Below are 19,177 nucleotides of genomic sequence, written 5' to 3'. Positions count from 1 at the left end.
GTTTGAAGAATTTTTTAAAAAGAGGAAAAGAGATCTTGACTTACATTTTAATAATAATGGAATATGAAGGCTTGGCCGTACTGCAGAAGTTCAGTTCACATATAAATGTGTAGCAATTTCACCAGTCTGTGAATACAAGAAAATTTATTACATTAAGTTGGAATTTAGATCTTTGACATGAAGCTGATATTTTCATACTATGAGAAATATCAAGCTAATATTATACTGTCTTATCTGATGACTTCCAAATGTCAGAGTGCAGTAACTTATTCATGGAGACCTCAATGCCTTGTGATAGTGTCAATTTAAGAGACGTTTACATTGACCTTTTTTTTATTTAAACATGTAAAATGAAATATGCAAAGTGGATTAGGAAAAGTGTGAGTGTGGGGGAACTAGTGGCAAGAAAGTTCTTAATAACAGAATGAGGCGATTTTAAGGCTAATTTCCACAGATGCTTTCCTGACAGCTTCAGGAACTACCTAGCAACTCTTCTGACAGCTTCAGTTCTGTTTTTTTCCACACTATTTCACTCATCTGCAGCTCAGCCTCCCAATATTTCTTCATTATTTTAACAGGATTTAAGGAATTAAAAATAGCAGCGGGTTTATGTTGCAGTTTTCAGAAACTGCTTTTAAAATAAAATGTTAATAAAAAAAGGGCCCCACTGATGTCAGTTTTTGTATAGTCTTTATAACATCCTGCCACATATGGAGTGTGGGGACTTTTAAATACCGAAAATATTTAATACTATCTTATTGTTCATTATACTATCTTGGTGTTAGCTGGAATTATCAGGTTTATATCTATGAGAGAGAATTTAGAGGGGCCTTCTCTAGACTGACCATTAGAAAGGAAGGATGGTCTTGTGATGAAGGTATTAGATTGGGATTTAAGAGACCTAGGTTCAGTTCTAGGCTCTGCCCAGACTTGCTGTGTGATCTTGAATAAGTAATTTCCTCTCTCTGTACCTCAGTTTCCCATCTGTAAAAAGAAGATAATTTCCCCACCTTGTCTCTTTAGATTGTAAATTCTACAGGATATGTACTGTCTCATACTATGTCTAGCACAGCATGATGGTTTGGTTCACAAAATGCCAATGCAATACAAACAATAATATTTGGAATTAATGGTTTTAGAAGAATTTTGTTAATGCTATCACTATGTTGATTAAAGGCAACAATTTTAAAAAGGAAATAAGTCTGACAACTGGCTCTGTCTCTACTAAGCTGATTCAGCACTAAATATAGGGAAGTGTCCATTCAGATGGGGGCATTAGAAAAGCCACTCACTGACAGTTTAGGATTCCACAAACCATACTTGATCTCTGAGGCAAAAGTGCTAGGTGCCCTGCAGTCTCTTTCCCCTCACTGGACATTTCAACTATAGCATTTGCTACCAGATAAACACTATAATCCCCTGCTTTGACTATTTATTTTTATTATTACTGTTTAGTACCAAATGGTGCTTTTCATGGCCTGTCTCAAAGCACTTTGCTAGCTTTGTTCACTGCTTAAGCCTCACGACGCTCCTGGGAGGCTGATAAATGTTTTTATCCCCATGGTAGAGAGGAGTAGCCTGAGGCCCAGGGAGGTTCAAGGAGTTTGTCCAAGGCCACCAACAAGGAGGCGGCAGAGCTGTACGCGAACAAGGCCCACCAAAGGCGCTCTGCGGCCAGTAAGCCCGTTGCCTTGGAATGCCCCCCTCTGGCGGAGCGGGGCCATTGCACCGAGAGCCGCGCTGGGAAGGTGACGAGGGAGGCGGCTCGCTCCGCCCGGCCGGCTCACTGACCTGCGGCGGCTGCGACAGGAAGGGAGGGGCCAGGGCGCCCCCTGGCGGCCGCTGGTCCGGCTCACGCCGCCGCAGGGCGGAGGCGGGTTCTAGCGACGGCGGAAGGGGAAGAGGCCTGTGCAGGCCGCCCCAGCAGGCCTCGGAGCGCTTGGCAGGGGCCGGTGGTCGCCATGTCGGCGCTGGCCCTGGAGGAGCTGTCGGCTCTGACGGCTATTTACTGCCAGCCGGATGAGTGCGCGGTGCTGGCGGTGTCAGGTGATTGTCACGGCCGCAGGTGGGGCTGCTGTGCCGGCTGCCCGCACGGCCCGACCCGCCCCGCAGCGGCGCAGACCCTGCTCGGGGAGCTGGGAGCCCCCGGCCTGCGCGGGTCCCGTGGGGCGAGGCTGGGTCAGGCCGCACGGCAGCGCTTGTTTCCGCAGCCCCCGGTCCCCTCCCCGCAGACATAGGCCGCTTTGCCCCAGGCCGAGTAGCCGGTAGCCCCTGACCGCGAGGCAGCACTTCGTAGCAAGTCCCCCACTGCCCCCTTCCCCGCCTCCTTTCCTTTCCTTTCCTGCCCACTGACTTGGCCCCTTCGCGGGTTGAGTGTCCGTGGAGATTTCCTATCAGTTGTAGTGGGTGAGCAGGTCAGTGAAGGTGGGATGGGGCAAAGGTGGTGGGTGTCTAATCCGGCCAGCATTTGGCATAACTCCCCCTTTCCCACCCAGTCCTAGGCAGACTTTTGCCAAGTCTGTCCTGGATTCAGGGGTCCCATCCTGTGCAGGATGTTGTGCTGATCTGTGGAAAGCATTGTCAGACAAGTTCTAAGGGATACCTCCTCGGGTGTCTTCTCCCCTGGAAAACTGGTATCTTGTTCCTTTAACTCTTTGCTGTTCTGTGGATTATAAGGTCGGGGAGTGGTCCGTCTACCCCAGTGTCCTGTCTTCTGCCAGTGGCTGATGCCAGATGCTTCAGAGAGAATGAACAGGACAGTTACAGAGTGATCCATCTGTTCCCAGCTTCTGGCAGGCAGAGGTTTAGGGCATCCAGAGCATGGGTTGTGTTGCTGGCCATCCTGACTAATTGCCATTGATGGACCTGTCCTCCATCAACTTTTCTAATTCTTTTTTAAACTCCACTTATACTTCTGGCCTTCACAACATCCCCTGGGAATTAGTTCCACAGGTTGACTGTGTGTTGTGTGAAGAAGTACTTCTGTATGTTTTAAACCTGCTGCCTATTAATTTTATTGAGTGACTCCTGGTTCGTGTATTATGTGAAGTCATAAAAACACTTCCTTATTTACTTTATCCATACATACCATTCATGATTTTATAGACCTCTCTCATATCCCCCTTAGCTGTCTCTTTTATAAGATGAACAGTCTCAATCTTTTTAATTTCTTCTCAAATGGAAGCTGTTCCATACCCCTTAATGATTTTCCCAGGCTTGTTCCTTTTTTATCAGGTTCCTTTTTTTGTCTGTTTAATATTGGATGCACTTTCTCTCCAGGTTTGTGCTGTCAGGGCAATAGACTGGATGATCTAAGAGGTCTCTAATATCTATGACAATTAAAAACCTTTCCATAATATACCCTCACAGCAAGCACTACCCCTTGTATTGTACCTGTCTCCTAGCATCTGCTTGTGAGCTGAGCTAAGGATTCTTTTCTGCTGCCAGCCACCGCTGAAGAACCCTAGACTCCTCTGTGGTGCTTTGCTGAAGTTCACTATTAGGCTACTAAACAATACGAATGCCCATAAAATATGCTTCCAATATGTTGGAGAAACACTTAGTTTCTCTGGACTGTAGCATTATAAAATGCGTGACTGTCAGAATTTGCTTCTCATAGCAAATTCTGACATCTTAATCTATTTTTGCATGTTTTCCCATCACAAAAAATGCTACTGTAAGTACTCATGTAATCTCTTGCCTTTTATTAGTGGTAGCAAATTCAGAAAGGTGTCTTTTGCCTGTAAATTTCCTACCAGGTATTTTTACTGTTTGCATCTCTGGCACAGGGTAAATCCTAATGGGTGTCACTCTCCTGTCACAATTTGCTATCTCCTCTAGTTCCCAGCATTTCACCTGCATTCAGTAAATAACAATAGGCTAATGACATCAATCTGAATTTGCTACCTGCCAGTAACAAACTAACTTGATAAGCAGTTATACTTCAGATAAGTAACAAGGCTTGGAGGCCACATAGCATTGTATAATGTTTAATAGGTGGTAGTTATCATTACGCACATGGGGCCTGAATCTCAGTCACTCCCGCCCTACACTTGGTGCAGTGATCACAGGTGGCTTTGTGCACGTTTGTGTTCCCCATATTCTTGAACTGCATGGGGTCTGCTTGGTGTAAGTTAGACCATCCTCTGGTCTTCTGTAATTTATGCTATGCTTCCCAGGACTCCCTATGAGCCCTGGGGAAGCAGAGAATAGCCATAGTGTGGTGCACTCTGGTCAGGCCCCCTGTGAGGGCGGCTTGGGAGTAGGGTAAATGTAGAGCCATTACACTAGTTCTGTCAGAGCCTCCAGGGTGGCCCCTGCACATAGGATATTCTGAGAGGGCCATTTTTACCCATGTGAAGATCCCTGTATGCTGCTGGAGTGATATAAAGGGGCCTACCCTACAGTTACAATCAGAGCTGCAGGACCCCGTTTAAAGAAGATCATAGCTTTATCCCCAAACCATGATCAAGCCTTAGAGTTTATCTACAAGCATACTGGGACTGAAATAACTTAACTGGTTTTAATTCATGTCTTTGTTATTTTGGTGCAAGTTTCTGTGTGGATGCTCTTAAAGAAGAGCTCCATGTAGCTTGAAAGCTTGTATCTTCCACCAACAGAAGTTGGTCTATTAAAAGATATTACCTCACTTACCATGTCACTTTTCTTTCAGTTAACTTAAATCAGTAGGGTATTGACTTAAACTAAATCAAAGTAAGACAGTTTTATTATGAAATGTATGTCCACACACAGACTTGCACCAAAATAAAAGGTGTGATTTAAACTGATTGAGTTACTTCAGTGGTAGTTTGTACACAAACTCTTAGACAGCCAAAGGAATTAGCACGATTCAGGGGCACTTTTAATGATCTGTCTGCACTGCAAAGTAGAATTGTATTGTAACTGGGTACCCTTGACATGACACACATTAAAGTTTTCCTAGACTAGAATTAAAAGTCATGGTTTTAAAACATCTTAGCTAAAACATTTTAACTGAAACAGTTGAAGTTTAATTTTTAAAAAACAAAAATTGGATTTTTCAGAAAAATTATTCCAAGCGTGATTTTAAACTGTAGCATCCAGACTGTAGTTAACTAATTTAGTGGATTATTATATTAAAATACCAGTCTTTCCCAAATATTGCACACTCATGTATTTCTTGGATTCTATTAGAGTTGTTGTGCCTTTTTTCATATATAGAGAGAATAGTCTCAGATGTTCATAAGTGATTCAATGTAAAAGGCTCAAAAGCCTTCCTAGATTTAAATTACCTTAATGTTATATGACTTTGCATGGCTTTTAACCAAGCTCTCTTTACAATCCATTGGTCTCTTATTTCTCATACTGATCTCTAGCATTCTCCACTGGAATCTGAAAAACACTTTGGGTGTGGACATTGTTTTGTAATTGATTTTGTAGGGAATTTCCAGCTCTTTTGGATTAGAGATGCAGAATCCCTGAGTTTGTGCAAACTAAGGTCTTACAGCTTATGTTGTTTATTATATTATGCTATTTGCTTATGCTTAATTTTCTCTGATAATACAACTTGTCACTAATAAACAGTGCACAGACATACTTTACATTAAGGTTTCTGTGTTAAATGATGTGATCTCTGAGAAATTTAGGTTATTCCTGGGTTGATTTACATGGTCAGAAAAGGGGCCTTAGGGACTGATGGTTTTGAGGGATGTGAGGAGAAGCTCTTGCACATCTCTTGGTAAACTAAAACCTTTAGCTTTCCAAGGTTTAACAATGATGTGCTCAACATGCAAAAGATGTTTTTTATTAAAAATGATGTGTTGATTAATTTAAATGAGCTAATTACAGTATGTCTCTCTTACTTTACATGCCTCTTTGGAAGGATTAGTATTACAGATAAAATTCCATAATTTACTAGTTAATCCACTGTCTTCTTTCTAGTTTGTTTGGTAATCTTGCAATAAAAATATATGTACATATTCAAAGCTTGTACTTTTGTAGGTAGTTTCTGAGTTAAAAATGGAATGTATGTGTTTTGGCAGAGGAGGAGGGGATCTCTCTGGCTGACATGGAACATAAAAAAAATCTGAAGTATGCCAGAGCTGAATTTACTGATAAGCATGCTAGGGGTAAGTGGGAAGGGGAAGGACGACATGTTTGAAAAAAATTGTACTGGGCTCAGTTTTATTAGCACATTAAATGTCATCAGAATGATAATATGCTGCTCTTTATTTCAGCTGTCACATTTTGATATGAAGTCAACTCAGGTGCTGTAGTTTGTGCGAACATAGGAACAGTTTCTGTAGAATACATTTGTGAAGGGTGCTGATCATTTGCTGTCTTTGTGCTGCAAGCAGTCTACAACCTGAGTGTATAAAAGGGCCAATATCATGGTTAAATCAACTGTAAATATACTTAGATTTTTTTAAAAATTCTAAGACCACAAAGACTTTGCACGAGTCCTCTGTTTAAAAGTAACTGCCTCCAGCAGACGTAAATGAGTGTGGCTGGTTTTTATTGCCCTTTTTCATGATGGCTCAGAGTGATACGCCTCTAGATTTGCTGCTGTGATGCTTCTTTCAGATTAGTGCACCATCATAGCAATGCGTTTCCCACAGTGAAAGGTGTGAGATTGTTGTAGGTTTAAGGATGTGATCGCTGCAGCATGAGATTCTTGCCGGAGGGGTAAGATTGGCTTGTCTGTCTCCCTATCAGTTACTTCTGAGTCAGTGAGATCTGGGACTACAAATTAGTGAAAAAAAAACATGGTAGGATTACCAGAATGGCAACATCTTTTTCTGTTGCAGTAATTAAACAGGAAATGAATTTTTCTCCAATTGATTTTAGTGTCTGAGCTTTAAAATTCACTGGAACACTGTTAAGTAAGATGGTTCAAGGAAAGGAATATAAAAATGCTTAGTACTATTAGGGGCAAATACAGCCTTCACTTTTGCTGGCAATGTACCTGTTGTGCTGACAGAGGCTAGAGTGAGAAGGATGTGCAGGTTATCCCATGTGCAGTAGAGAGCTAAAGTAGGGAGACAGACAGACTGCCAGGGAGACAGACAGACTGCCAGGTCCCTGTGTGGCAGTACACAAGATGTTGGGGGCACGGGGAGGCCAGTGATAAAGCTGGAGAATCTGCTGCTAGATGGATCTTCCTGTCTCCCCAATGAGAAGGCTGTATAGAGACTCCATAGCAGAACTGTGGTCTGTGTGAGGATTCCTCCCCCTTCATGTCAGCCCAGAGAGTTTGGACATTAATGGTGAACTCTTATGCTTTGTTATGAATATAATATAAATTGTTTCAGTCAGAAAGCAGAGTGGGGAGGGGAGGACTGTGTTACTCAAAGATTGGAAATGGAATATAGAGCCCTTTTCCAGTTTGAGTCTGACCTAAGGTGGTAATGACCAAGTAATTACCATTGATTGCTATTTAGTGATGTGTGTGAGACAAAATGACGGTCTCATTATAGTTCTTATTGTCCAGTTGTCCATGTTATACAAAACTACCATCATAGTTACTTAGATTGTAATTACACATTATAGTATTTAGACTATAAACTCTTCAGGGCAGGGTTTGTCGTGTGTGTATATGTATGTACAGAGCCTAGCGCTACTACAAAACAAATAATATTTTTCCCTATTAACTTTTTATGAAATTATATGTATACAGAGAGAGAGAACAAACAAATGTGAACTATACACAAACTTCTCACAATAATAAAACAAATAATAATAATAATAATTAATAATGGGCAATTTCAGCAGAGAGGCCAAGGACTGAAGGGGGATGAATACTGAACTCATCTCTTACCCTGAGAAGCAATCTTTCTAGGTCAGGGTTGAGGTTCATTGGAAGTGTTGTGGGCCAGCAACTGCTTGGCCAGCGGGCTGCTGCCTGTAGAGGGAGAGCCTGGATATGTCTATGTTAGGCACAGATCTGGAGACTTTAATCTGCTCTCAACCTTCACCTTTCATGAACACTAAATTTGCTTCTAAAAAACTGTAAAGGCTGGGATTTTCAAAGGAGTCCTTTTGAAGGCGAATGCGGATTGGGCTGTTAAATGGGAGTTAGGTGCCTAAATGCCTTTAAAAATCTGGCCCTTAATGCCCACAGGCACTTTTGGAAATCCTGGTATTAGTACTCAGGTGCCAAACAAACTATCAGCATAAGACGGTACAATTCAACTGAATTCAATGGATTTGCATCTGCTGGTGCCACTGGTGGATTTGGCCCTGTGTTTTTATTCAGAATGAGGATGACTGAGAGTGTTTGGAGACCTTTCTGAATGTAATGTTAGTGTTTGATCATTCGGTATGAAGGGCTTGGTTCTTTTCTTTTTCTTTTCTTTTTCTTTTCTACTACAGTGTTACAGAGGGTTCTGCATATGAACCAGGATGGGGCTTTGGAAACAAAACTCTGGCTGATCTCTTAAAAGAGTGTCCAGATCATTTTCAGGCTGTTTCACTTATTAAACAGGGCTCAACTGTTATGTTATAGAGGGCACTGAGGTTGGTTGGCAGTGTCAGCAATGACAATTAGACATTCTTCAACTGCCTATCATGTAAGGGAAAGTAAAACAAGGGCACTGAGAAGACAGGTCACTTCAAAAGAACTCATCTGAAACTTAAGTAAGCTTTACTCTGCCTTTCAAATCTGTCTCCTCTTGCCCTCATTTTAAAAACAACTTGACATTTTAGCAATTCTTTAAGAAATGGGGTGAAGTGTTTGGAATACATCAAAAGGTTTAAGGAGAGATGATCTGAGGAAGAGCTTCTTTTATTGAATACCCTCTTTTTCTCTTATTGCTGTGTAGCCTGATTAGGTCTTTGTCCCCTCTTTTTATGTAATGAAGTTTTGTTTTATTTCTCTTTGAACCATATCTTAGTCAAAAAAGGGTTTTATAACAGAAATAATTGTATATGCAATTTCCAATTTCACTGCCTTTGTTTGTGTGACTTATTATGTGACAGTCAGTTTTATACGTATGTGGGAATCAAACTGTAATGCTGTCTAGAGTCATTTTATCCCAACTCTAGCATGGAGCAAGGTCTGTACATTACTTACTCGAAAATGTCCCTTTATAACACTTCAAGTATGATTTTTGCTCTAAAATATTTCCAGGCCAAAAAAACACCAAACCAAACCCACCCACCAAACTAACAAAAAGCTATTTTGAGGGAGTTAAGATTGAGAATGCATACAAGTAATTTAGGGTCAAATGCACTTCAGAAATGTTATCATCATTCTCCCAAACCAAGTGTTGTAAACATTGAAAATTCAGAGCTAAGGTTCAACTTCAGAGAAATCTAAACATGTTAAGATATGGAAACACACAATTAGGAAACTCAAACAACCTTAACTCTTCCCTGTAGTGACATCAAGCAACAACCGTATGAATATGATGGAGGTATTTTAGTGTTTGTCAGTCCAGCTGAGATTAACTAGATTTTTGAAGATCTATTCAATATTGTTTTCTTATAGTGTCACTACAGAGCAGAGTTAAAGTTGTTTGGGTGCCTAACTGTCCAACTACACTGAAGGCTGTATAACTGTGGATAGAATTTGGCCTTCAGAACCTTTATTACTCATGATGAGCCACAAACGAAGCTTGACTTGAATCCAAGAAAGAGTTTGGAAAAAACACCTTTTAACTTGTAAATTGAGAAAATTTGGTCTGGAAGTCACTGAGAACATGGAACCCCAGAATGTTGTTTTTAGTGTAGAACTGTTCTTTAAAGGTGGAATCTTCACAAGTACTCACCATTGGCCTAACCTCACTCCCACTGAATTTGATAGTAAAACTCCTATCAGTTTTGGTAGGAGCAGAGTTAAGACAATGCTGAGTGCTTCTGAAAAAAATCTTTATTTCAGTTGCCCTCATTGTTGCTCCCCTCATACAAATTTTTACTTGTGAGAAAATCGTTTGTGTTATTGACTTGTCAAGACTCTCTTTCTTAGAATATGTTAATAACTTTCCTGCTAGAATGGAATGCAAATATTTCATTCAGGATTTCATGTAAGCAAGAGACTTGTAGCTTAAGTCACGAGTTGTAAGAGACTTCAGAAATTTTCTATGAAGAGTATTAGTCACTTGAATTGCATTTTTTAAGAAAGAAAATAATGTATTAACTTACTTACGTGCTACTGAAGTTTGTAATTTATATGCAGTTTATGATTATTCTTGGATGCCTTCCAGAGACAGATGGAATCACATTAAGAATTCAAACCAGCGTGAAAGGACTTTTGGATTCAGATATACTGTTAAAGCTGTCATTTCACTTGCCGGTCAGTTATCCCTCAAGCCTGCCGAATATCTCCATTAATTCAGAACAGCTTACAAGGGCACAGTGTAAGGATGTGAAAGAAAGATTACTTGAGCAAGCCAAGAGACATCTTTCTGAACCCATGGTACATGAGCTGGTCCTCTGGATACAACAGAATATTAAGCACATCATTGGGCAATCAGAAACTTCAATTTGCAATGAAAAAAGTACTTTGTCAAGATGCATAAATACAGAGGATGGTATATGGACTATCCTTTTGCATTTAGATCACATGAGAGCTAAGGCAAAATATGTCAAAACTGTGGAAAAATGGACTTCAGATCTAAGGCTGACTGGAAGACTGATGTTTATGGGCAATATGATACTGATTCTTCTGCAAGGAGACAGAACTGGCATTAAGGTGCAAAAACATTGAATGTTGACTAGTCCTATTGATTTACTGCTGAGAGCTGTGTGTTTGAATAGAATACCTTGTGTTTGTTTTTCTAACATTACCAATTTTGGAAGCAGGTTGACTGATGATTGGGGCATACATAGGCCAGTCATTTCTTTATTCCTGCAAGCTCCAGTTTTCTTTCAGTGGCTGTCTTTACCTCATCTTTCATCATCACTAATCTGAAAAGTCTTGGATTATAAATGCTGTGTTTTTTAAAAAACAAAACAAAAAGCATCTCTAAGGCCAATAGGAGTTTTGTACTTGCAGGAGCAGAAGTGGGGGATATCTTAAAATGACTGGAAAATTACTAAAATATACTGTGTTTTGATAAAATCTTAAAGTTGTTTTTTCCCATTGGTAAGGATGTGTGGAGGAATATGATATAAAATGACTATATGAGTTCATGTTATCTGGGAAAAGTAAACCCCTTAAAAATATAGACTTACACTCAATAGAATGAACTATTATTTCTTCGATTGATTGCCCCTATGTGTAGTACACTTGTTCCTTCAGGTTGTGTATGCGCTGAGGGCTGGGGATTTTTCTCTAGCAGTGTCCATGTGGTTTGTGCACGTACCACAGCTCTTGTTGTGCTCTTCACCAAAGGAATAAAGGGGGTTGCCAAACCACCACCATCTTAGTTCCTTTTTACCACTTACGCTTTAGGATGGAGCGTCAGTGTTTGTGCTGTCTACTTCAGCCTTTTCCTGTTCAAAATACTTTTAAAATTCTTCTTAGCTAATTTTCTTAATTAAGTTCATTAGGAGATAGTTCTAAGGGTTGGTTCCCTTGGGAATCCCCCTTTGAGGTGAGGAGCCATTTTCCATATCTGCCCTGCCCCAGCCTTCCAACAGTTGTGTGAAGTATGCCAAGGATCCTCAGCTTTAGGAGCTACGATATGTGCTACAAGTCATTCCCAGTCACAGATTATCCCAACACTGGTCTGTACTCCCTGGGGAAGAGCATATCCCTTCCAGGTGCAGTATCTGCAGGTGGTTCCTGAGTAGGACTAAACTGTCCAGGAAGTATTGGTGCTGCAAGTTCCTGATGGAGCAAGCCATGAAGGCGGGAGCAACCTCTTAGTGGGGAGACCACCTGTATTACTACCTGAAGAAGGCGGGAGTGGCCCCTCTTCTTCTTCAGTTCTGAGTGGTTTCAAGACCTCTGCTTCCCCACCCTCACTTCCCTGGCTCCGAGAGACTCTGGAGAGCAGGGCTAGGGCAGACGTGGGGTAAGGTGGGGTGTGGAAGGGAGACATAAGTGCTCTCATAAGGACAAGAGGGAAGGTTCCCCATCCAGGTCCTCTAAAAAGAGGCAGAAGTCCCTGACCCATACCAAGTCATTGCATGCTTTGTGCTCCAGAGTGGGACTTCTTCTAAGGGCAAAACCGCAGCATCCACTAATACGAGGGCTGCTTCTTCAGCACCAAAACCCTTGTTGTTACTGTTGGATAGGGCATCCTCTTTGGAAATCTGAGCAGTGGAGACCTCTCTATCAACTCCAGTTTGCCTCCTGGATCTAGAAGATCGTCTGCTGCTCCTGGAACCAGTGTCATTGCACCCTCTCTAGGCTTAATGGCTGGAACCAGGACTCCAGCGAATGCCAATTATCAGTTCAGTACACTTTTCCATCCCTGCCGTCATGCAGGGGTTGAGCCAGACTGTCTTTGGTACTGTTAGCGAATAGAGGCAAGCCATCTCTGCCTCCTCTGGTACTGAATGCTCCCCTACTGGATCCAGGATCAGAAACTTTGGAATTGGAAGAGGACTATGATAGACACCCTGCCCAGAGAGGCTCCTTGAGAGGATTCAGCCCAGACAATATCAGGAGTGTCCAGCACATCTTACTATTCTAATTCTAGAAAATAACCTCCCTACAGCCACTGGTACCCAATAACCTGGGAGCTGGTTCTGAGCAGTTAGATCCTACAATGGCAGTATTGTGTCCTGGAAGACTCGCAAGATCTCTGTCCAATATATCAACCCCGTGATAGTGAAGACCTGAGGGACTCTAGGGCTTCCAGAGTAGAATAGGAACTTTATCTACCTCTTCAAGAGCCACAGCTCCAGCAGCATGAGGAAGAGGAGTGAGGGGAGAGAATCTTTCTGTGACTTTGTCCTCTTCTTGCTCTCATGACGTGGTGATTCTAACTTCCCAGCTGCACTGTGACTATCCCAAAGCCTTTCAGGACTTAATTAGCAGAACGACAGTCACTTCAGATTCCTCTTGAAGAGGTCCAGGAAGCATCACACAAACTGCTGCACGTTTTACATAGTTTGGGTCCAAGCAGAGTGGCTCTTCCTATAATTAAGGCCATCCTCGAACCTGCCAAGGCCCTCGGACATACAGCTGCCATAAGTGCATCAGTGTCCAAGCAGTCTGAAAAAAGGTATTTTGTACCAATGAATGGGTTAGAACAGTGGTTCTCAAAGCCAGTCCGCCACTTGTTCAGGGAAAGCCTCTGGCAGGCCGGATCGGTTTGTTTACCTGCCGCGTCTGCAGGTTCGGCTGATCGCGGCTCCCACTGGCTGCGGTTTGCCGCTCCAGGCCAATGGGGGCTGTGGGAAGAGCGGCCAGCATGTCCTTTGGCCTGTGCCGCTTCCCGCAGCCCCCACTGGCCTGGAGCGGCGAACCACGGCCAGTGGGAGCCGCGATAGGCCAAACCTGCAGACGCGGCAGGTAAACAAACCGGTCCGGCCCGCCGGGGCTTTCCCTAAACAAGCGGCGGACCAGCTTTGAGAACCACTGGGTTAGAATACTTATTCTTTCATCCATCTCCCAACTCCTTGATGGTGTCAGTGACCACCAGGAATACTAGACAGAAACAATCTAGGTCTAATCTGCATGAGAAAGAAGCTAAGAGGCCTGACCTCTTTGGGAGAAGGGAGTATTCCTCAGCCTGCCTACAATTCTGAATTTCCAACTGCCAAACTCTAATGACCAGATATGATTTCACCATCTTTACCAGCTTCGCTGTGGAGATTCCTCAGGATGTTAAAAACCAGTTCCATGCCCTGATTGATAAAAGTAGGCTGGTAACGAGATCAGCACTTCAGAGTGCCCTACGTGGCTGACACACTGGCAAGATACATTGCGACTGCTATGGTGATGAGATACTTGTCATGGCTCTTCTCCTTGGGAATCCCAGAGGAGCTTCAGACAGATAGGATGCCAAAAGTCAACAACTGTTCATGTTCCAACCTCTGCTATCCTTGAAACCAGTGTTTGATGGGACCTTTGAGAGCTGTACACCAACTGTCCCTCCAGATCTACACAACCTCTCTGCTTTTTCCCCTCCTCTGGAGGTTGACTTTCCTACTACAGAAATCACAGTGGACAAATGGATGCTAGAGGTCATCTCCTCAAGATACATCATCCAGTTCTCTTCCCTGCCCAACCTCATCCCCCTCCCCACCCTCTTCAGGGACCCCTCTCACAAGAGGATTCTTCTGCATGAGGGAAAATGGAACTGGAGGCAATAGAACTAGTATCTCCAGCAGCAAGGGGAAAGGGATTCTACTCAAGATAGTTCCTTGTCCACAAGAAAACAGGGGATGGAGACTCATTCTGGACCTCAGGGAACTGAACAAGTTTATCCACTGTGTAAAGTTCAGGAATGTGACCCTGTCATCTATTATCCCGTCACTAGATCTAGACAATTGATTCACAGCCCTCAGTCTCAGAGGTGCCTACTTTTATGTAGGCATTCAGCTGGCACACAGGAAATTCCTAAGATTTTTGGCCAGACAACAGCACTATCCCTCCAGAGTCCTCCCCTTTTGGGCTTTTGACGGCAGTGTGCATGTTTACTAAGGTATTATTGGTGGTAGAAGTTCACTTTCACTGGCAACAGGAAATTGTTTACCCTTACCTAGATGACTGACAGCTAAAGTGCAATCTTACCAGGAAATGTGGGATGCAACCAGAATGCTGGACCTCAGAGTGACCCTGGAAAAGTCCACCCTGGAACCCTTATAGTTGATAGAATTAATCAGGGCAAGGTTGGGTGCTATTACAGCATACTTGCCAGATAACTGCTTCCTCTCCATCATCAGGCTCGTACAAATCTTTTGAGCTCCAGAACATCTGTCCGATCCTGCATGACACTGGTGGGTCATATGGCCATGAGCACTTATGTGACCCCATTCATGAGGCTTCATCTCAGATGTTTACAAGGCTGGCTGTGGCCTGTTTACACTTCAGACAAGTACAGTCTTGACTTGCTTGATATGATTCCCACAGGGTCTTAACCTCCCTTACTTCATGGGAGGACAGAGCAAGGTGTGCGTAATGGGGGTAACATTCAACCTACTGTTCCCAACAAGGCCTATCACCACAGCTGCATCCCATTTAGGTCGGGGGTGCACCTCCAGAGGGTCAGGTTGCCTAAAGAACGTGGTCCACTCAGGGATCTATGCTTCATTTCAGTGTGTTGGAGCTAACAACAATCAGATTGGCCTGCAAACAATTCCTTTCTTGCATCTGCAGATAGTCAGTCCAAGTACTATCAGATAACATTATGGCAGGCTGTTATATCAATGAGCACACTCCTCACAGCTCTGCACAGAGGCCATTGCCCTTTGGGACTGGTGTATTCCCATGCAGATTACCCTAACTGCCGTCCACCTCGCTGTGATCCGTAACACCTGGCAGATTCTCTGAGTAGATCTTTCTCCACAGAACATGAGCGGGAGCTGCATGATGTAACTCTGTAAGTGGCGTTCCAGGTGCGGGGTCTTCTATCCATGGACCTGTTTGTGTTCCATCTGAACCATAAGTGCAAGGAGTTCTGTTCCAGAGGTGGTTGTAGCGTGGGCTCTCTGGGTGACATGTTTCTTATACAATGTTTGGGAGTCTTGTGGTACACATTCCCCCTGATTCTCCTCTTACCTCGATTGTTGCCCCGACAAAACACAAGTCATCCTTATCGTGGCAGCTTGAGCCTGACAAGTCTTGTACCCGGTGCTTCTGCAGCTATCAGCCTGACCTGTCTATCTTCCCCTGATACATCAGATACTAACCCAGGACAAAGGATGGACTAGCCTTCTCAACCCAGTCATGCTTCATCTGAGGACATAGTATTTGGAAGCTGTTGGAGTTAGAGAGGGCCCTTTCATCTGAAGTCCAGGACATCCTGAGTAGCAGTAGAAAGTACTGTACCAGGAGAAGTTATAAAGTGAAGTGGAATAGGTTTATGTTGTTGTGTAAACAACAAGGAATTTCCCCTTTACAGGCTAAGACCCCAGACATACTGGGCTACCTCTTGTCCTTACAATATTTGGTGTTACCTATTAGCTTCCTCCAAGTACACCTGTTGGCCATCAGCTTGTTTCATTTTCCAATAGACGTCTACTCTGTATTTTCCCACTCAGTCACTGCCCGTGTCCTGAAGGGTTTAAGACTTCCCTTTGGTATCAAAACTGGTACCATCCTGGGACTTGAACCTTATTTTATCAGCCCTCCGTTTGAGACATGGGATCCTGCTCTCTGTTACTTCTTTCTATGAAGGTAGAATTTTGGTTAATATTGTGCTGGCCAGAAAAGTCAGGGAGCTTGGGGTGCTCATGACTTACCATTCCTGTACAGTGTTGCATAAAGACAAGGTTTCTGAGGAGCTGCATCCTAAGTTTGTCCCGAAGGTGGTGTCAGACTTTCACATCAACCAAAGTATCCATCTACCGGTGTTTTACCCTCAACTCTCCTCTAGTAAAGGAGAAGAAGCAGTGTGGCACTCACTGGACGTGCATAGGGCTCTTGCCTTCTGCCTGCACAGAATAAGACTTTCCCGAAAGTCCTCTAAACTGTTTTGTCTCATTCATGGACTGTATGAAAGGAAAGGCCATTTCCTCCCCGAGGCTGTCAAAATGGATTTCAGGGTGCATCCTTTTCTGCTATGAGATGAACGTCTCTCTTGAGGGCAGTGTAAAAACTCACCCGAATAGAGCTAATGCAGTATTGTTAGCTTCCCTTAGAGATGTTCCTATTCCTGACATCTGCAGAGCAGCAGCTTGGAGTTCTGTTCATGGTTTTACTAAACACTATGCACTGGTGCAATCAGCTGCTTCTGATGCCTCTGCAGTCTGTTGTATCACAGGACAGTTCTGCAGTCTGTTGTATCATAGGAGGTCAATGCCTGGAGTCTTCATAAAGCTCCTGCTTGGGAATCACTTGAATTGCACTACACATAGAGACAATCACTCAAAAAAGGAGGGATTCCTACCTTGGGGTGACTTGAGTTCTCTGAGATGTGTTGTCCCTATGTATAGTGCACTACCCACCCTCCTTTCCTGCTACCTGGCTTCCCCCTACTGGGAACAAACAGTAAAGAAGGAACTAAAATGGCAGCGGTCCCCTTTATTGCCTTAGTAGGAGCACGAGGAGGGTGAAGGCATGTGAGTGGACGACACAGACACCGCTAGAGAAAAATCTCTGGTTCTGAGTGCATGTGCAACCTGAAGGAACTGAAGTGCACTCCATGTAGGGAGAACAGAAGAATTCAAGTTACTACAAGATGAGTAACCTCTCCTTCTGTCAGCTTGGTGCCTTCTTCCCTCCCCAGTTAAGTTGTCTGATCTGCGCCCATCAAAACCAAATAATTTCAGATTCTGTATGTGTTATCGCTACAGCGTGCTTAGTCTCTTAGCTCACGAAAGCTTATGCTCAAATAAAATGGTTAGTCTCTAATGTGCCACAAGTACTCCTTTTCTTTTTGCGAATACAGACTAACACGGCTGTTACTCTGAAACCTGTCTTTTAGCATATGGATCAAAAAAGGAGAGGAAGTCTATATTGAACTGTAGCTCACTTGAGCGTAGGCATATTGCCATTTCTGAGGCAGCTCCAAGCATTTAATAATTGTTTTTTTTATATTAGTCCAATTCAGAAAACCTGTGGTGAAAGATTAATAACAGAAGTGTTTCTATCACTCAGAACGCTATGAGCTTATACTGAACACTTTTGAGGTCTTATCTCTTTGGCCCTACTAGAACAGTGGGTCTCAAATTTTTGTACTGGCGACCCCTTTCACTTAGCAAGCCTCTGAGTGCGACCCCTCCCTGTAAATTAAAAACAGCTTTAACCCCATTATAAATGCTGGAGGCAAAGCGGGGTTTGGGGTGGAGGCTGACAGCTAGTGACCCCCCATGTAATTACCTTTTGACCCGTTTGAGAACCCCTGTGCTAGAATGACGTTTTCCTTTGTGACGCGCCAGTCCATCAGAGCATTTAAGGATGTGCTTAATTTTATGCACTGAGAGTAATCCTGTCAAATCCGATCAGGCTCTGTATACTTGGGATGAGCACTTTCCAAGTTTGTTTGGAATGTTCTGAAATAGTCTCTGTGCATGTAGAATAGATCTTAAAGTATATCTCCAAGATGTTATAGCTGACATTTCATACTCTGATTTTTTTGTCATTTAGGAATACTTGATTCTTCAAAAAACCTCTAAGGTAGATGTGGACTCAAGTGGAAAGAAATGCAAAGAGAAAATGATTAGTGTACTGTGTGAAACAAAAGTACAGACAGAGCATAAAAGGTATAATTTAGTAGTATTGCAGATAGAAAAGCAACCGACTTGATAATTACATTGTGACAAATCTAGGCATATTCATGTATTTTCTTGTACAATGTAGGTTTCAGACATTTGAAGTCAAAGAATATTCAACTTTGGATGAGCTACAAAAGGAATTTGAAGCTGCAGGACTTACTGAGCTTTTCTCTGAATTTGTGCCTGCTTTGTTAAAGTAAATTTATAAGAAAACATTGGAATCTTTGACTATAACAGCAGTTGACTGTAAAAAGTGAGACGATAAAAAGAAATGTTTGTTGGAGAACATCTTTAAAGCTTCTCTGCAGCAAAATGCCAAAGAAGAAGACATCTACTTGCAAGACACAAAAGGCAATTCACATGTTATGAAAAGATCATGTTTTTGACTGTGCGTTGACTTTTGACAGGAAATGCTGAGTTTAACAGCTGAACTGTTAGGTCAAATACGAAGGATGGCGAAGAAAAGTCAGCATTCCTTTTCTCTGAGATTCAGTTAGAATTGTATCATCTCCAATTGTCCTGTAATTAAAGTATATTTGTCAAGATATTTGGTTTCATTCTTCTGTTTTCAAATATATCCTTATGAAGCTGGTTCTTTAACTTGCACAGCTAGAAAAATCTATTCCATTTGCTATTCAATAACTTAAAAAAAATCAGCAATAATACTGCACTGAGTGTACTGAGCACAGGGCTGGGGGTTGGGGTGTAGGATCTGGCCAGGAGCTAGAATGAGGGAGGGGGCTCAGGGTTGGGGCAGGAGGTTTGGGGGTGGAGTGCTTACCTGGGCAGCTCCCATTTGGTGCGAGGGGTTGGGGTGGGAATGTAGGGGGTGCAAGAGTCAGGACATAGGGTGTGGGGGTGCTGGGTATGTGAGTGGGGAGTGCAGTAGTCAGGGCAGGGGGCTGGGTGTGTGTGAGGAGGATGC

At 43.0% G+C, this 19,177-nt stretch overlaps 1 protein-coding gene across 3 annotated transcripts; it reads left to right on the top strand.

Annotated features, from left to right (window-relative positions):
* Positions 1-1,773: 1,773 nt before the first annotated feature.
* Positions 1,774-18,797, top strand: RWDD3 (RWD domain containing 3). 3 transcript variants are annotated; one of them, XM_084636441.1, is made up of 5 exons: positions 1,774-2,046; positions 6,021-6,107; positions 10,182-10,669; positions 18,125-18,240; positions 18,338-18,797. In XM_084636441.1, the coding sequence occupies exons 1-5, from the start codon at positions 1,962-1,964 to the stop codon at positions 18,450-18,452; spliced, it is 891 nt and encodes a 296-aa protein (XP_084492567.1). In that variant the 5' UTR covers positions 1,774-1,961; the 3' UTR covers positions 18,453-18,797. The 3 variants fall into 3 exon arrangements, with proteins under 3 accessions (XP_084492567.1, XP_084492569.1, XP_084492568.1); XM_084636443.1 differs by lacking the exon at positions 6,021-6,107 and having other exon boundaries at positions 1,775-2,065; XM_084636442.1 differs by lacking the exon at positions 6,021-6,107 and having other exon boundaries at positions 1,779-2,046.
* The last annotated feature ends 380 nt before the right edge of the window (positions 18,798-19,177 follow it).

This window comes from Lepidochelys olivacea (genome assembly GCF_965140295.1).
Source record: "Lepidochelys olivacea isolate rLepOli2 genome assembly, chromosome: 8".
NCBI lineage: Eukaryota > Metazoa > Chordata > Testudines > Cheloniidae > Lepidochelys > Lepidochelys olivacea.
Note: the sequence above shows the minus strand (reverse complement) of the source record. Positions and strands in the feature narration are given on the sequence as shown.